Below are 20,294 nucleotides of genomic sequence, written 5' to 3' on the forward strand. Positions count from 1 at the left end.
CAATAATTTGATGACCGATGACCGCCAAATCTGGCAACACCAACCTCTATACCTGCCCCACAGCCATCTGTTGGTGGTCACACAACACTAGGACACTGGAGGCACATACGTAGGGGTCATCTTACAGACAATACAGTCAGGTGAATGGCCGGGGGGGGGGGGGGGGGATTAGGCCTGTCCACCCGGTGGGGTCCGAACATTTAACATTTAGGCCTGTCACAATTATTACATAATCGCCTAATCACAATTATTTGACATAATCGCAATAGTTTTTTGCACAATCGTCAGTCATTTCCATGTACAACAATTTTCAAAAATGTATACAAAATATATTTAAAAAAAAGTTTTTTACATTTTCAAACATTAAAAAAAAAGAATCCAAACATTGAAAAAATAGTGGAAATAGCAAATCTACAAGAGCTTGTATATCAGTACTTTTACTTCACTCTCAAGTTAATTAAAAGTACCTCAAAATTGTACTCTAGTACAACACTTGAGTAAATGTACTTAGTTACTCCCCACCACTGCATGGGAGCACGATCCAGTCTGCGGACACTGACTCTTATGTTTTTCTATTTTAACGCTCTCTTCTGTCCCCGGTACCTTGGAATGTATCGCTTGGATGTGAGTGTGCCTTTGGAAAAAAAACTTCTTGCAACAAAAAAAAAAAGAGTCCAGCCAACATTTAATTGCCTGTCATGTTCTGAGGCGCCGCAATTCAAGGGAAAGGGAAGTTGTGGTGATAAGTATAAAAGGCTTTTTGTAAAAGGGAAATCATAAAGTTGTGATGTGGCGGGACACCGTGAGAACCTGTGCTTGTACGGCACGGAATTAGGGTTGAACATAAATAAATAAATACACGATAACAAAAAAGGCTGTTAGGATGACTCACTTGAACACTCCCATTACTTGTCATGTCACCAATATACACTCAATGGGAAATGACGAATGAAGTGTCATCACATACAGGGGACACATACAAGGACTACTGTACTTGGGCCAGTGTGTGCAAATAGGAGACACCTTTATCAAACATTCTTTGATGTGCGTTTATATATACAGGGATGGCTTCAGTAAATAAGCAAAAAACAGCTGATCTACAAGCTCACAACGATGCGTTGTGAGCATGTAGAATAGATTGTTGCTTATTCTTGTGAGGTTTTTCACCTATAATGACACGCCCCAAAAACAATTAAGCCAGGTTCAAAGAGGTTAAAAGCAAAAGGTGAAGGCCAACTCGAGATACAAACTCGGATCAATAGGTTTCTGAGGGCGTGTCCACATGGGAGCGTCTTACTTGATACTATGGACCTCGCTCATGTGTTGCCATGACACACAAACACCCACACACACACACACACACACACACACGATCAATACATATTTGTGAGCACAGAGACTTCCTCACAAAGCTGCACCCTCCAGAGAACTGAGACCACATATGAGTCTAGTACAGTATACACGTTTAGTAGTCTAGTAGTATGAATGCCTAGTACTAGAAGTATTCTAGTATGTATCCAAATGAGTACACTGGTAGTGGTAGCTCAAAACCCAGTGGTAGAAAAAGTACTTTTCTTATACAATCAATACTGCAATGTAGAAATACTACGTTAGGGCACGGTCACTCCGCACTTTTGTTTTACCTCTGGAGCGGAATCTGCTATTGCTTTGTCAATGTAAATGGGTGGATTCTTGGAAAAAAATGCGCAAGACCATGACTCCACGCATATGCATTGACAAAGCATTGGCAGATTCCGCCCTATAGGTAAAATAAAAGTGCGGTGAGACCGTGCCCTTACACGTAAAAGTCCGGAATTCAAAATGTAGTTGAGTAAAAGTACAAAAGTATTGGCATCAACATAATAAATCAAAAAATGTAAGTACTCATTATGCAGAACGTCCCATTTCGCGTTTTCAAATTTATAAAAATATTTTGAAAATAGCAGATCGGCTATTTTCAAATGGCCAAAATGTATATAGGGCTGAAGTGGTTAATGTATGTTTTGTAATAATGATTTAAATCTATAAAGTAACTAAAGTTTTCAAATAATTGTAGTGGAGTAAAACTACAATATTTGCCTCTGAGATGTAGTGGAGTAGAAGTAAAAGTAGTAAATACTCTAGTAAAGTAAAAGATTCCTAAAAATGTTACTTAAGTACAGTACTTGAGTAAATGTACTTAGTTACAACCACAGAATCCATGCAGCCAGATTCCACAGGAAATTACTCCAAGTATATGAGTCACCCACCAGATTTCCATGTAAATCCAAGCCGGTTGTACAAACTATGATTCACTCTGTCTTTGATACCTACACAATGATGACTAGAGAACAGGCCAAGCCTTGGCCTTAGCTGCCAAGGACCGCTTAGCTGATAGAGAAATAAAGCAAGGACCACCCCCACTACATATTGTATAAAACTGTGTTGCTGATTAAACTTTTTCACAGATAGCTTAATAGACTTGTGTAACGTTGTGTGTTGGATTCATGTTAATGTGTATTTTCAGACAGTTAACCACTTAAACCCTCAATACTTAAAAAATATGTACTCTGTCAGCCCTTTTTTTTCTGCCCCCTACACCAAACCCCTTTGCCGAAAATAGCCGATATACTGTATAAGCTTGTAGATCTGCTATGTTCCCCTCAGAATAGGGATGCTAGGGTTCAAGTGGTTAAGGTACAAATAAACGTCCTATCACAGAACAATTTGGCACCCCCACTGCCGTAACTCTGAGGACACCCAAGCGGTCCAGCTGAGTTCAGGTCAAGCATACAGACCTTTTAGGTAGCATGCTGTTTAGACAGATGCTAGGTGTGATGTTTACCTGGTGATATCCTTAGTAAGTTAGCTAATCCCAAGTGTAGTAGTGGGCTAACAAGAGTTTTGTAGAATACCTAAATCTGTTATCGTTATCATTACTAGGCTGATGTTGTGAACGATGCCCGTTGGGATTGATATACCCGTTGGGAATGATACCCGTTGGGAACGATACTTGTTGTGAATGATACCTGTTGGGAATGATGCCCGTTGGGAAGGCATATACGGAGCCCATATATGGTAGGCCTATTATGTATCGATATTATTTTGAAGAACAGCTGATCCGACCGATTTCACATGGGCCACCACAATCCCTCAGGTCGAGTTTAAAGTCGATCGGTCGAAACAGTCTTGTGTGTGTGTGTGTGTGTGTGTCGGCACACACACACACACATACACACACTTCACTGCTGGCTGTATCTTTTGTCCGTATCCGTCGTGTAGTTGCATAACTGCAGCACAGCCATAACAACTGATATTTCCCTAATGGGACCGACAAAAGATCTATGATCCATTCATCTATCCATTCATCCATTAACTCTTTCGTTTGTTGACCAGGGTTCATGGTTACTCTGCTGTTTACTCTTGATTTTGCGCTCGTACAGTAAATTGCTCTGGCTAAGAGCGTCTGCTAAATGGCCAAATTGTAAATTGTATACTTCTGTTTAGATAGTGAGTGTGTGCGTGTGTGTGTGTGCGTGTGCGTGTGCATGTGTGTGTGAGAGAGGTGTGTGGGTGTGTTTGTGGGAAGGACCACGCGGTCACTGAAAGGTTGTAAGAGGATTGCTCTCATGCCTGCTAGTGACTCACACACACACACACACACACACACAGGGGCAATGAACTCTCGCTTCTATTGATGTTTAACCAAATTCCATTGTTAATACAGCATTTAGTACCTGTCACATGTCAGTGTGCGGGGCCACACGCATACTTTAGCACGCGGCCACAGTAACAGGTTGCTACAACTCTTAAAGCAGTGGTTCTCAAACTTTTCCATGCCAAGGACCCCCACATTGATATGTATTTGGCCGCGGACCCCTGTCTGAAAAGTGTTTTTTTTAACCAGGGACCCCAGAAGAGAAGATTTATAAAAATAAAAAAAAGGAAACACAATATGTAATGGGCGGGGGGGCATGGTCCGTGGCCTAAAGCATATCAACCTCGGGGTGTCCTTAATCCATTAAAACCAGAAGAGCATCCGTGCCAAGCTCGAGCTTGTACATCTGCTATTTTTTGAACATTTGTCGAAAAATCTTGAAAGTGGTTGGGGTCCGCGGCCAAATACATATCATTTTGGGGGTCCCTCGGCACAAAAAACTGTGAGAACTACTGATTCAGAAGGCAATTTTTTAAAATCGGTCTCAGGTCTTATCCCATTAAATCCGGGAACACATCCGTGTCATTTTAGATTTCTTTGGCTATTAAAAAATAGCAGATCTACAAGCTCATAGCGCGGCACTGAGCTTGTAGATCTGCAATTTTTTTGCAAATCTTTGAATATATATATATATTTTGTAACTCAAATCTTGAGTAAAAGTAAAAAAGTATTGGGATCAAAATCTACTTTAAGTACCATCAGTAAAAGTACTCATTATGCAGAATGTCCCATTTCAAGTCTTCAGATGTATTAAAAAAACGTTTGAAAATAGCCAATCTACAAGCTCACAATGCATTTGTAACTCAAATCTTTGCTTATGGGGGGGGGGTCCCTGGAACAAAATATTTTGAGATGGGGGGTCCACGGCCAAATACATATCATTGTGGGGGTCCTTGACATGAAAAGGTTTGAGCACCACTGTATGGCAACATACATTTTTCAGAAACCAGTTAGGATTTAGAAGAAATTTGTAGATGCGTTCCCCGATAGAATGGGTTAATGGGTTAAATTGAAAAAGGTCGAGAATCACTGTTCTAGTGTGTGCGTGTGCGTGTGTGCGTGTGTGTGTGTGTGTGTTATGTGTTACACACGTTCTCTGTGTCAGCACAGTGGTAGTTGATGTGCTTTGTAAGTGTGCTTGCTGTGCTGATTGCGTTGCTTGTTGCCTTGGCTTGTACTTGTTCAGCAGCGCTATAGGGCTCTCTAGCGTGTTCTTGAACCGGGCCATCCATCTCCTTGTCCTCGAGGACCTGCCTGCAACGCCTGTTTCTCCAATTCCCCCTCCTCTGCTCGCTGCTTAATTGATCCCACTATTCAGATCAATCCGATTGGCCTCCCGAGGCTAATTTCCAGTGGGGTTGTGGGCTGGGGAAGAGTGAAATATTAACTCGAGGGCAAGTAGCTTTGCTTTTTGGTCCCGTGTTGAGAGAATAAACAAGCCTATTACACACAGTCATCTGTTTTTTGTTGGGTTGTTTCCCCCCAGCCTCTTTGCTCGTGCTGTAATTGCGTGAGAACTGAGAAATGGATGGGATGTTTTTTTGAAAAACGGAAACGCAAGAAAAACTAAGAGAGTCTCTCTAGTGCAGAAATATAAATCGTGGACTGACGGCAACGGTGGAAAAAGTACTCACATTTCTTATAAGTAAAAGTATCAATACTGCAATGTAGAAACACTCTGTTACAAGTAGAAGTCCCGTATTCAAAATGGACTTGTGTCTACATCAAAATGTACTTAAAGTACCATAAGTAAACGTACTCAGTCATTATATAGAACGTCCCAATTCACATGTTTTTACAAGTTTTCAAAAACATCTTTTGAAAATAGCCGATCTACAAGCTCGACGCATTGTGAGCTTGTAGATCAGTCTATTTTCAAATGGCCGAAATGTATATAGGGCTGAAGTGGTTACTGTCGGTTTTGTAACAATAACTATAATCCACAAAGTAAATGGTAACTAAAGTTTTCAAATAATTGTAGTGGAGTAGAAAGTACAAAATTTGCCTCTGAGATGTAGTGGAGTAGCAGTAAAAGTACTGAAAATTGGAAATACTCCGGTTGAGTAAAAATACCTCAAAATTGTACTTAAGTACAGTACTTGAGTAAATGTACTTAGTTACTTTACACCACCGACTGACGGGTTGGGATTTCCAATCCCCCAGACTCCTCTGGGGTCCTGCTGACACTTTATAAGGTCTCTGCCATCTCGTCTCTGACGTTTACACTGTGGTTGCCATGGTTCCCCCGAGGGCTCCTCCATCGCTACCCAGGACCCACTCCCTTCCTTATCGTCCTGGCAACCCTACACTAACATGCCATCCCATGGTTTCCCATGATGAGTGTGGTGAGAGCAGATCCACGGGGACATTGTTTACGGTGATTTTTTGGGCAGGGGTCCCGGACCACCTCTGTCTCTCTCCTTGTCCTCCTGTGGCCTCACACTCTATAAACCTTACCAGACCTTTCTTTATTTAATGCCCTTATTAAAATCCCCCTTTTAAACTTTCTCTTCTTTTTTATGGAACCATTTTGGACCCGTGTTCATTTAACTGTTGCTCAGATGTGCTATTCTTGGGCTGCTATTTTCTAAGCTAAATCTAAAATGAACTATTTTTGAAACATTTCTACTATAATGACTCACAGGGCTCTATTTTGCTTGCCGTCTTATGCCTTACGACGAATCTTATTACTTAGGCTTTTTAAAATAATTACCCCATGATGTTTGTAACCCATTTTTTCACCCAGTGCCAATTGCCTTGTAATCCTGGCGCTACTCTCCCTCTGCCAACCTGGGTAGAGCCCTGAACTGAGCTCATGCTTCCTTCAATGCATGAGGAGTGAGCAGGCCGCTTCTTATCACCTGACAGGGGGAGTAGGACATAGCACGTGGAAGGAACACGTTATTGCAATTTTTTGTGAGGGTACCTACCCCTAGGGGACACGGGGAGAACATGCAAACTCCACACAGAAAGGCCCTTTCGCCAACCCTGCACCTATGGGTATGGGCGCTGATGATGCGGAGGAGAGAACACGCCCCCAGCGCCCACAGCGTCCCCGGCGGGAATTGAACGCAGGACCTTCTAGCTGTGAGGCGACATCGCTACCGACTGCGCCACCGTGCCCCTTGGCTTTCTTCATTTTTTAAAACGCATTTTAATATAGTGAAAAGAATTGCCGATCTACAAGCTCACAACGTGCCGCTGTAGATTGGTTCTTTTCACTATTTAAAAAATGATTAAAATATATATATATATATGCCTAATAAGATTAGTACAGTATTATCTTAAGCATGAGTCACCGCACAAAAATAGGGCCCATATAGTTTGCATAATTGCCTCTATACTGATATCATTGCATCAGTAATAAACCAGGAGGTTTATGGATGCGGCGAGAGAGGACACGACTGAAGTGACCGAGGAAAATGCGGAGAACAGAAGCAGATGGAAACAAACAGATGATCCACAATGGCAACACGAAAATCCCCTAATTTTGAGAATTAGCCGAAAGAAGAATAAAATGTCTCATACAGTATATCAATCAGCAGTTTTTTTTTTCTCCAAATAATTGTAGTGGGGTAAAAGTACAATATTTGCCTCTGAGATGTAGTGGAGTAGAAGTAAAAGTATAGACAATTGGAAATACTCCAGTAAAGTAAAAGTACCTCAAAATTGTACTTAAGTACAGTACTTGAGTAAATGTACTTAGTTACTTTACACCACTGTCAATCAGATGTATATCGATCGCTCTGGCTCTAGCACACATGCACGGACGCACACACACACACACACACACACACACACACACACACAAAGCTGTTACCATAAACAAGTGTGGCCACATGCCCATGTCTGGGCAGTAACACAGCACTATGGCAACCTCAGTGCAATGCTAGACGCTGGAACATTGAAAGCCTATAAAACATGTCCAGAGATAAAAGCAGCAGCAGCTTTACAACACAACACACAGGGAGGGGGTGACATACTGTAGTTAAAAACCAACAGGCTTGGTTCAATGTCTCTAAACCACACTGGTTCCCCCCAAACAATGGGTTTGGACCCATTTTTGGGTCACTCGCCCACTTTTATGGGTCATGGGCAAATATTCCCATGTTTACGTTTCCTATAAATATTATTTTTCATTATTATTTCAAAATATTTTCAAAAATACAAAAAACTAATTATTAATCTGAAACAAATCCATGAATTAAAAAAACTTTAGAAATAGTGAAAATAGCACATCTAAAATAGCAGATCTAAAAGCTCACAACGTGTCACGATGCGACGTGTTGTGAACTGGTAGATCGTCTATTTTCACTAGTAAATAGGGCTTAAGTGGTTAATTCACTACTTTTGCATCACAAGCTGAAACAGTTTGGGAAACACTGGAACAGTTGGGTAAGAAAAAAACAAAACACAAAACAATCTATTATACATAAGAGGTTACAAATTAATTGTGCCAATTCTATTAAACTTTCATCATAAATGGGCTCTCTAATTGAATCTGCTGGAGTCATTAATAAATCAGGATGGGAAAAGAACAATGTCTTCAAAGTCAAATGCTGCTTCTCAAGTACATTTACTCGAGTACTGCACTTCAGTACAACTTCTAGGTACTTGTACTTTACTCGAGTGTTTCCATTTCTCGATCATTTATACTTCCACTCGACTAAAAGTACAATATTGTACTTTTTAGTCCACTACATTTATTTGACAGCTTTACTTACTAGTTACTTACTTTGTGGATTTAGATTATTAATAGTTAATCAATGTATTAATAAAAAAAATTAATCTATGATTGAATATACTTAATTGGCCATTCGGCATAATGACCGCTTTTACTTGTGCTACTTTACATATCGTCTCTGTCGGTTGGAAACCGCATATGTCCTTTCAAAAAAAAAAAAAAGCTAAAGTAGCAGATCTACAAGCTCAAAACGCATGGACTTGCGGATCTGCTGCTTTATGATCAAGTAGAGCGTTCATTTATGAAAAAACACAAATAGTTAGAATATGAAGATAAGAGGTTTGTGCCCGACAGCATCGATATTTTGATGCTAATACTTTTGCACTTTGACTTAGATACAGTACAATTTTGAATAAAGGACTATTACTTGTAACAAACTACACTGCGGTATTGTTGTTACTTCTGAGCCTTTCTTCCACCCCTTGCTGCCTCTTCTTACCACCCAACAGAGTTAATGAGTCACCCACATTAACAAGGGTAATTCCGTAGTTAGCGTCCTAGACTCAAAACAAAGTCCTCACGTCACACATGCAGAAAATCCAGGGCACTGCCTCGCCTAGAGCAGTGGTTCTCAACCTTTTCAGCCCACGAGTCCGCAACCCCTCCAAAATCATCATAGTTGAACTGAGGCCCCCCAAAATAATCATATTTGAACTGGAGACCCCCCAAAATAGTCATATTTGAACTGGGTGGGGAACCTCCCAAAATAAGCATATTTTAACTGGGGACCCCCCCAACCTGACAAGTACTTGTAATTATAGGAGTTGAGGCATTACATTTAGTTTGACTCGGTTCCACAGATAAATATCGTGACAATAGCCGATCTACAAGCTCACAGCGCCTGTAATATAGTTTGTCGATTACTTTTGAATGGTCTTATTTGTATGTATTCATTTCATTTTCGAGGTATTAAATTTTTCTTTAAAAGGTCATGAAATTGTAACTTTAGAAGTGTGCAGACACCCTGTAACACACTTATACTGTATGTTGGTTTGTTTACTGTCGAGTGAGAAAACAATGTTGCACATTAAGCAAATAATCTAGGGACCCCCTGGCCTAGAGATGCAAAGCACTGAATAGCAGCAGAAACAGCAGCAGTCTAGCAGCAGCATAGTCTCATGTATAAGTCCTTTCTTTGTGTGTGTCTATAGGCCTATATGCCACCGCCCCACCTGAGGGCTTTTACCCAAATCAGGATTCAAATCCTTCCAGGGAAAAAGGCAGCCAGCATGGCCCATTGTTATACTGAAATGGCAGCTTTGCGGGAAGTGGCTTGCAAAAACAAATGGGCATACAATTGAACAGGCGGAAGGTGAGCACACACGCGTGTTTGTATTAACTATACTTACATTGTACAATACTTGTGAGGACATTTTCATGAATCAGGCATCAACCTAACCCCTAAAACGAACCTCTAAATGCCTGATCTAACCTTATAACCTGAACTCTAAACATATATTTTTGTTTTAATTGCCATCAAACCACCGTTTATTTTGTAGACTACTATTTCCTCACAATGTCCATTTCTCAAATTGTACTACAATATAAATGTATATACTGTACAATATACATGTGGGGAGATATTTGGTCCTCACAAGTATAGTAATACACGTGCGCACACACACACACACACACACACACACACACACACACACACACACACACACACAGTAGATGTGTCAGGGGAAATGTAAAAAATCGCTCTGGGAAAAACAGATTTATTTTGGAAGCAGTCTGACAGGAAAAGGAGTGCCCAGCATCATCACCGAAGGAAGAGAATGAACAGAGAAAGATACTGCAGGCTGCATGGCTGCATGGCTGCTCCTCAGACGCCCCAATTCATGCTGCGTCGCGCGCGCCGATAGCGGCCGAGAATAGCAGACCTACAAGCTCACAAAGCTAGAGCGTGTAGGTCTCTGCTATACTCTCGGCACGCGACATCATTACATCGCGTTAACGGAGCATAAGGCTTAACTCATTAACGGATACACAAGTCAGCAGCCCACCACAAACCTTCCTAGACTGGTTACAAAGCAGTGGTTATCAATTTGGGGTCCAGGGACCCCCCCTCCAGCGGTCCTTGAGGGGGTTCCAGGGGTGTTTTCAAAAAACTGGATTTAGAAGAAATGTTGTAGAATCGGCCTCAGGTATTATACTTAATGGGTTAACCACTATATTGTATACTTAGGCAATGTTTTAAACATTTAGAAAAATCATGAATCATCACTACAAACATCTTGTATGGGGGTTTCCCCTGGCACACACCCTTTTCAGATGGGGGTTTCTCCGCAGCCAAATAGTTGGGGGTTCCTTGACATAAAAACGTTTGAGAACCACAGATCTTAAAGGGACATTTCGCTGATTTTGCATCAAACCCCTATTTTTATCTAGGTCTAGGACCCATAAACATGATCCTGGTGTGTTTTTTGTGTTTTATCTGTATTTTTAGATTGTTATCCAATATCCATATCCTCCGAGACTATGAGTCATTTGACTCATAGTCTCTTTATCTCACCTTATTTCCTGACTACAATGTAGACCACACCCCCACGCAGCCTCCCCACCCCACAAGGAAGGGCAGAGCCCCAAAGCATTATGGTCATTGTAGTAATGCAGCAGTCCAGTCAAACCCCAGTCAAACACACAGACTTCTATATTTTTCTGGCCATAGGGTGCAAATTTCAAATTTTGCTACTGTTATCTACTACAAATATTATTAAGATTGAGTGACTAAGTTCTTCCAGGGGTGAAATGCTCCTTTAACTCATCACCACTGAAGTGATGACGGAGACCCGAGTCAGCATCACACCGCAAAAACCCTGTTGGACCGTCTACAAAGCCATCTCTCTGCCTCGCCAGGCATTGTATACAGACACAGGAGTCGTCGAAAAAAAACATCCAAGACAGACCACAATTATTGAGCTACATGTTGACACACTTACAGAAAGCTTTTAACACCTCACTCCTGCACAGGCAAATATCTTGAGGTACTGTTTTTTTTTTTTTTTTTTTTACTGTCGTGCTTTGGTTTTTGGTTTAAATCACTACTGATGAATGTAAGATAATAACAGTCTCCATTAATTTATGTCCCAGAGGGATATTCCACTTCACAAGCCTGTTCAATAACAAAAACACAACACAACAAAATACAACACAACATAAAGACAATACATAAGTAATACAGTACCCAGAGAGAGTACACAAACATCATATCAGCCAGGCAGTTTGTTAAGCGCTTGCAATGGTTGAGTGAGTGGACAAAACAAACCTTTTTCCATCTCAAAGTTCTATATCTCTGTCCAGATTGTAAAGTGATGGTTGAGATGAGATGATCAGTGTCATTTACCATTGTGAGTGCTAAGCGTGTGATGGCTTTATCATGAATCTGTCTAACCCTAAAACATGAAGGAATTACACACCTGCGCGTACATCTAGAAGGATATGCCTACAGCAGTGAATCTCAAACTTTTGGATTTCAAGGACCACCCCATTTTTTAATGCATCAATTAGGCCACGGTCAAACCCCCCATTTGATGCCATGTTTTCCATGTCCGGGACCCCCAATCTGCACTGTAAAGATCCTCAGTGTTAATTTAACTCAAATTAAGTACCCAAATGGACCTGGTTCAGTGGAAGTGGAAGATAAAAGCCATAATGTAGTTCCTGTTTGGGGAAATAGTGACATGTACGCGCACGTGCTTGCGTGCGTGCGTGCGTGCGTGCGTGCGTGCGTGTGTGAGTGACGGAGATACAGTACAATACAGGGCAGCTGTAAATGTGGAGTTTGGCACAAGCCTTAGAGTGCACCGGTCAATTATAAATGAATAAGTAAGCACAAAAGTCAGTGGCCTACTTCCTGCTTTTGCAACTATGCTGAAAAAAAACTACTGTATAATGTGGAGGAACACATTTCAATGGAAATGTCGACCTGAGAGAGTCCTGTTCTAAATCCAAACTAAGCTCTGTGTAGCAGCTAAAGCAGGTGAACCAAATGCCTTGTTATGTGGGAAAAAAATAACAAACATGCTTAGTTAAAGACAGAATTCTGGATGCCATAGTATAGCACTGTGTCATACAATATTTGATGATACACACAGTGTCATCTGTCATGTTAATTCTCCCTTAAATGTTTTACTGAAAATAGCTAGAAAGGTACAAGTGGCAAATTTGCTCAGCAGCTTTAGTTCTTACATTGAACTGTGTTTTTAAAAAGGTCTGTATGAAACCAGTATGACAGTGTCGTGTGCACCAAAAATAGCAGATCTACAAGCTCACAACACGTCACAAACGCGACGCGTCGTGAGCTTGTAGATCTGCCATTTTTGGTGCTCGACTCCACCACGTAACAGAAAGTAAATTAGGCCTACCGTGTTGACCATGACAGAGCATCACATTTGGCACATTCTTTTTTTTTACTAGTGGACCATTGCTAATGCGTCTTGTGTGCCAAAAAGACCCCAACCAATGTACTGTACTACAGTATCGGGCAAAAGAGGGAATTCCAGCAATTACAATAGCTTGCTAATAATCTTTTAAGCCAATGCGATAAAACTATGGCTTTCCCTTCCTGCAAATCCACGTTAGTAGTGCGGCGGCACGAGGCAGCGAACGAGTGTAGGCTTCCCCCACCGACACACAAAATCTACCATACAATATGTATTCTAGTGACACATACAGTATACAGAACACACACACACACACACACACACACACACACACACACACACACACACACACAGGCGGATGAGCCTCCTCTCCAGAGACAAAGGGAAGCACCTGGCTTCTCGTCTCCACATTATTCTCCCCGGGTGCGGAGGTGTGTGTCTGTGTATCTGAGCGCGTTTGCCGTTCCTATAAATAGAGGCTCTGCTGTGTGCCTTCACTGTATAGAGCCCGCTGCCACTCCGGAGGGATCCCCCTCATGTTTTAATTAAATAAACTGCTGCAATCAGGCCCCAGCTGTGGCCCTTGCCGCATCGGCCAGCCCTGTAATGCCATCCTGCTCGGGGGCCAATAGGAGAATGTGAGCTCATATGGGCGCTTAATGTATATGTATGTGTACACATGTGTGAAAGAAGAGAGCAGAGGAGAAAGAGACAGCATCTTTATACCGAGCTACCGTTGCCCACATGTGTACATAGGACTATTTCTAACAGCAAATGAACATTCTTGTGGTTTTGTAAGATCGTTTATATATTCCTACGTTGCAAGGCAACATACTGTAGCTCTGTTTTATACTTGTAAACAACAAGTGCAAACATATGTTTCTCTCATGCCCAATAAAGCTGAATTGAATTGAAATGAGACACACAGAGAGAGAGAGAGAGAGAGAGACAGACAGACAGACAGAGAGGGGAAAACGATACGGAGAGAGAGAGCGAAAGAGAAAGGAGATGGAGAGCTAGCAGGCGGGCTTGCTGCATTGAAACAACAAACCCCACAGGGCCTTCATGGGAAGTCCTGCTCAGGTGGCTGCGAATGGCTTCCCCCGATGTGCAATGCAGCATGAGGAATCTAACTCATGATGTGTTCATCCTCCTCTGCATCCCCCCCTCCGCTGCTCTGTGCACACCTTTTTTGGATTTCCTCTCCAATCGGTCCCCCCCCCCCCCCTTCTCTTCTCCCCTCTTTCATTCTGAATTATAGCTCTACCTCCCCTCCATAAGCCTGCTTTATATGTAGTTGCAGGCAGGTGTCGGAAATGCTGGGTATAGCAGATCTACAAGCTTACAATGACAGAAAATAGCCGGTGTGAGCTTGTAGATCGGCTATTTTCGGCGTGCAGAAACCCCGCCCGCAACTAAGCATAACCCCAGGCTTTATCTATTCAGTGCTGCTGGCCGCTCCCACCACACACACACACACACACACACACACACACACACACACACATTAAGCATCTTCTTTCCTGACCTCCTCCCTCCCCTTAAGCCCTTCCCCCCACTCTCCCTTTACCTTTAGCCCCTTATCTCGCTCCTCCACCTCCTATAGCAGCTCACAGCTCACTGACTGACCCCCACCACCAGAGCTACAACCAAGACCACCTCACCAACCCTTAGAAAGGGGCCCCCAAGCAGTGTTGCCATGTCCGCTTAGTACAAACGACTTTGGGGCTTGTTTTTTCTGTTAAGTTGCTTGTAAATATTGGGTTGCTGTTTTTTGGGCTGTACTGTCTAATGTTGTTTGGTTCTCAAACGATTTCATGTCAGGACCCCATCTGAAAATATTTTTCATTTGTTCAAATATTTTTGAAAATAGCAGATCTACAAGCTCACAACGCATCACAACGCGTCACATTGTGAGCTTGTAGATCGGGCTATTTTCAAATAGCCGATGGGTTCAAGTGGTAAAATTGCCTCTTTTGGGCCTCGTTTTCGTAGACCTGGACTCGCAAATTCTGCCAACACTGCCCCCCTAAGTGCTGAGGAAGTAAGGCTTATAAACTCCCAGCTTTTAGCAACACAAAGCGGCAGAAGCCAGCAGCCCTTTGCTCCCGGGGTTGCCATCTATAATTAATGTACTGGTTGCTACTGGTTCCTTGTTGTAGGAACAGGCCCCCAGTAAAGCCATGTGGTTGGTTATTAAAGACCTACAATCATGTCCCAAGAGGATATAGCTTTTGGCAGAGCAACCACCAGCTTGCCATCAGGAAACAGAGCGCATCAATAATTGAGCTTGGAAAAAAGGGAAGGAAAAAATAATAAGAGGGCCACGTGAACAAAAGCCAATCATTGTTTTTGAGGCAGCTAGTGTACTTGATTGTTCAAAAGATTTATTCACTCCGCATTAGGGCGGTAATCACTGCTGCTCGCACCTATTGGGACCTACGCAGGCTATTCCCGTCAATTTCGCTGTCCTTCGTGTAGGAATTGATTCAATTATCGATTACGTTGGTCGGTGCAGGTTTGAAAAAGGAAAAAAAAACTGAAAACGCGAGTGGATCAATATCCATTTGGGTAAGACGGATCAGCTTTCCCCTTTGATGTTTTAGAAAGTCTACACATGCGTGACTTAAGGTACATAAGAGTGATACACGCTTTGTCTCATTGCAGTGCAGTCTATTTCCTGACAGCCTTGTTTCAGGACATACAATCAATGCTTTCCTGTTTTTTTTTGGGAACCAAATTTCCAAACGCAATTCCAAAACTAGCAACACATGTTGTTTGGATAAGTCTGTAACGTTTAAAAGCACTGTTTCTCAACGTCGGGTCCAGGGAGCATCAAGGGTCCAACTAGAGACCCTTACGGCCGGGTCTGAAACTCTGAGAGTGTACAATACATACACAGGATTGTATTAAATGGGGTTCCGTGGTGGCCCCAAACGGGGACCTGTGCAATGAAAAAGGATCACTGGCTTTAGGCATAGGCTTAACCTAAGCTAACCTTAACCTAACCTTAACCTAACCCTAACCCTAACCTAACCGTCCACATTACTCAGTAAGCTGCAAAACAGGATATCCATCTGAGAGTGTCTCAAGGGCCACATCCTGCTTAGAAGGACTCTAAAGTAAATAGGAAAAGGTTCCTAGTTGCAACTTCCTAAAACCGTCACCTTGGGGAAGTGTTACCTGCACCTCCTATTTGCCTCATACTGGTGAGCAGCATCCACTCATTTAACTATTAATGCCACGTCCATGCCGTCTAATCTGTCCAGATTGGATTCTGCTAACAGCAGAATCTTTCAGAAGCACCACTGCCCTAAACAAGTAGTGTTGTCGTTAGTAAGAATAAAACAGAAGCACCCGGGAGGAAGTGGGGAAAGAAAGGGGAGGAGCCAAAGCGAGTTCCTGTTCTAACAAAAAATTGAGGTGGTGACCCCAGAGGGGGATACCTATTGGGTTCACAGATTAATGCTGTCAAAAGCAGACTAAATGCAACCCTTAGCCCAGTGTTGCACAATCTTTTTTTTTCATTCCAAGGACCCCACAGTTTGATATACATGGACCCCCCATTTTTATTTCCGGGACTCCAATCGACCCTGTAACATCCTCAGTGTGTATTTAACTCTGAGAGTGTACAAATGGAAACCAAATGGGTCCAATGTGGAATCCTGGTTGGCAGTGGTGTAAAGTAACTAAGTACATTTACTTAAGTACTGTAATTAAGTACAATTTTTAGGTATTTGTACTTTACTTGAGTGTTTGCAATTGCCAATACTTTTACTTCTACTCCACTACATCTCGGATCCAAATATTGTACTTTTACTCCACTACCATTATTTGAAAACTTTAGTTATTAGTTACTTTTCAGATATAAACTATTACATTATAAAAAATACATTAACCACTTTAGCCCTATTTTATATCTAGGCTATTTGAAAATAGCAGATCTACAAGATGCGACGTGTTGTGAGCTTGTAGATCTGCTATTTTCAAACATTTTAGTACTTTTACTTTTGGTACTTTAAGTAGAATTCGATGTCAATACTTATACTCTACTTATACTACTTATACTCAAGTATTTTTTTAATTCTGGACTTGTACTTGTAACGGAGTATTTCTATATCGCAGTATTGGTACTTTTACTTAAGTAAAGAATGTGTGTACTTTTTCCACCACTCCTGGTTGGCTTCCGGATACAACATTGATAACGTGTAACACCCAAGATTTGAACCCAGGTCCCCCACGTGGAACTCCAACATCTTAACCACTAGCCTAAAGGGGAATTCCCTCTTTCAGCCTGGGGAGACACTAGGCTTACGGTCATCAGGCAGAGACTCTGAGGCTGAGCCACTACTGCTACAAATGCTTATATTGTTGCTTAGCTGTTGAAAACTTCAAAACCATGGAACAATTTCAATCACAAACTAGTTACGTTGAAGTTCAAACGGAAAACTATTGACACACACACACACATATACCTGGAACAAACCCCCAAGGACAAAGTCGGATAAAATCCCACCCACCTTTACAATGAATCCTAGACAACGAGATAAGCTCTGACCATAAAGTGGCAGAGGTTCGGCCATCACATGGGGCAATAATGATGGGAGATTAGCCAACAGCGATGGCCTTGCATATCTAAAAAAGGAGGCAATATAGGATGAATGGACCATGCCCTTTAGTTAGTAAAAGACCTGCCTCAGTGTGTGTGTGTGTGTGTGTGTGTGTGTGTGTGTGTGTGTGTGTGTGTGTGTGTGTGTGTGTGTGTGTGTGTGTGTCTATTGAAACCACAAAACTAACTATCACACACACACACACACACACACACACACACACACACACACACGGGGGAGAGAGAGACACACAGGGGGAGAGAGAGAGAGAGTGCCAAGGGAGATGAATCAGCAATTCAATTATTTAGGAGTGATTCAGTTAGTATACATCATGGAATAATACAGGAGGAAAAGCATGTGATATTGCGTGTGGTGTGATGTGTTGCAATGACATTTAAAGAATTCAAGAGGGCTCACACAGTCATCAAATACCAGATATCCTATTCTGATGGAAGCAAAACTAGCTCACCTAATAGGCTATATCATTCATCATCTATTCGGAATGTTGGCTATAGAAAGAAATGACTTGGTACAATACTTACTACAATACTTTATACAATGTTTTCAACCTAAAAAAAAGACATGAACGATTATCTTAAATCCCTCCATGGCAGCCAGGTGCGTTTGTTCTGGGTTTCTGGGGGCTACTTTTTGTGACAAGACTGATTATACTCCATGGCAACCAGGGAGGGAGGAGGGAGGGAGGGTGACTGTCGCTGCTTTGCCAAAAAAAAAAAGATAATGCGATCTACAAGCTGAAAAAGAACATAGTCTAGCGACCCCGCAAATTCCCCAAACACCCGTCCATAACTTACTCCTCTAAAACAGTGGTTCTCAACCAGTGGTCCGGGGACCACCAGTGGTCCTTGGGGGGGGGGGGGTGGGGAGTACCAGGGGGTCCCCCGCTAAATTAGTTAACATAGCCGCACAATCATTTTTAACCACTTAGCTTTGGCTATTCAAAAAATAGTAGATCTACAAGCTCATAGCGCAGCACTCGCTATTTTTTTAAATCTTGAAAATGTGTGCATAGCTTTGAATATCAATATTTTTTTAAGCGAACATTTTTTAACTCAAATCTTTGCTTCTGGGGGTCCCTCCCTGGCACAAAGCATTTTCAGATGGGGGTCCGCGGCCAAATGGTCTCTTCTCTCGGCGTGGCGTTGCTTGTTACCTGCCCCGGGTCTGCCGAGCCGGAGACCGGGGTTCGATTCCGGCTCGGGGTGTGTGTGAAACGCTACATACATTATCCCACTTCTGACACCAATGATCTACGTAGCGATGCAATGCGTTGGTAGCTTGTAGATCTGATTTTTTTTAGTTTTGGGGGGTGGGGAGGGGGCTGTAAGATGCGGTGATTGAGAGTCATCAGAAAAAAAAGAGGCGCATGGTGGCTGTCAAACACTCCCCGTTCTGTTCTCCTGCTCTGCTGCCTGTCACACATGAGCAAACAACACACCATGGTCTACTGTAGCCTCACCCCTATACTCCTCTCCGATCACACCGTATGACTAGATTACCTTTTTTTCCATCCATTTCCCCCCCATATAAGATCATATAAAACATAAATCGTAATGAAGATCAACTTACCGATGCCGGGGGCTGAGTAGATGAAATACAACGCGGAGGTGGACAGCGAGAAGAGGAATAAAAGCCCCAGGAATGACCTTCTCCGAAAACGCAAATGTCTCGGCATTATACAAGCTAAATAAGCAACAAAACCCACACACTAGGGATCGATCAGGATCAGGGCCAACAACACAACCCGGTGTTCTATGTACAGTGGGGGGAGATTAAAAAAAATATACACACACACACACAAAAATCCGGTTCCGATTATCCTTTTTTTTTAGTCCAAAAGAAAGAGATTTTAGTCCAGATGCATGCAGGCAAGGCAGGGGAAGGATCTCGGTCGGTCTCTCCCCCGGAATGGAGCGCTGTATGCGGCAGTGAGGGAGTCAGGGCTGCTTCGGTTGGTAGAGAGACCACGAGAGAGAGAGAGAAAGAGAGAGAGAGAGAGAGGGAGAGCTCCAATAAATAAATAAATCAATCAGAAATGTGTTCCGATGGATCGATGATCATGTGTTCCTCCTCCAGGAGATTAGGTTCTTCTTCAGCATCGGAGGAGGAGGAGAATATAGGGTCCAACATCAGGAGATTATCTTCTTCTTTTGACAATATATAGAACTGCTGCTGCGGATGATGAAGATGATGATGGTGCAGTCGAAACTGGCGTGGTTGGTGATCAGTGGAGGCTCATCATACCGCTCCCGTGTGTGTGTGTGTGTGTGTGTGGGTGCATACACACAGCCCTCCCTAGTATGAATGAACCGACTGCCGAGCTAGAGCAGGGCGCTGCGAAAATGAGCTGCTCTGCTGCTGCACCTACCTCAAAGTGGGCGTTCAGGAAAAGTAGCTTTTTACACACAGACACCATAGAGAGCGTCACGCGTGTGTTCGTGACGTGTGTGTGTGCGCGCGCGCGCGCGTGTGTGTGTGTGTGTGTGTGTGTGTGTGTGTGTGTGTGTTTGTGTGTGTGTGCGTGCGTGCGCGCGGTTAGTTCTTTTCTTTAGCTAATTATTCTGTCGATTGCTTTTTTTAATTTGTATTAATTTAATAATGAAGAAGCAAGTTTTATTAAAAATACATTTTAAGCGATTAACCACTTAAGTGTTACTTTTATACTTCGTCGCATAGTGACATTTATTATTGCTTATGAAAAATAATGTCAATAATTTAATAAAATAATCTATTTTTAACATATTCATATTATGGGCATTATAGGCAAAAAGTAAAAATAGAATGTCAATAGTGACAATAGAAGATCGTTATTTTCACTATTGACTTTTTTTTATATT

The 20,294-nt window shown here is 42.3% G+C and overlaps 1 protein-coding gene across 1 annotated transcript in view; it reads right to left on the reverse strand.

The window, feature by feature from the left end:
• Positions 1 to 19,779, reverse strand: part of b4galt5 (UDP-Gal:betaGlcNAc beta 1,4- galactosyltransferase, polypeptide 5) — a 96,293-nt gene extending 76,514 nt beyond the window's left edge. The window contains exon 1 of the mRNA XM_080445592.1: positions 19,027 to 19,779. Within this exon, the coding sequence (XP_080301718.1) occupies positions 19,027 to 19,132 (106 nt within the window). The 5' untranslated portion in view covers positions 19,133 to 19,779. The remainder of the gene's footprint in view (positions 1 to 19,026) is intronic.
• Positions 19,780 to 20,294: the final 515 nt, after the last annotated feature.

Source organism: Gymnoscopelus braueri, assembly GCF_963280865.1.
Source record: "Gymnoscopelus braueri genome assembly, chromosome: 12".
Taxonomy (NCBI): Eukaryota; Metazoa; Chordata; class Actinopteri; order Myctophiformes; family Myctophidae; genus Gymnoscopelus; species Gymnoscopelus braueri.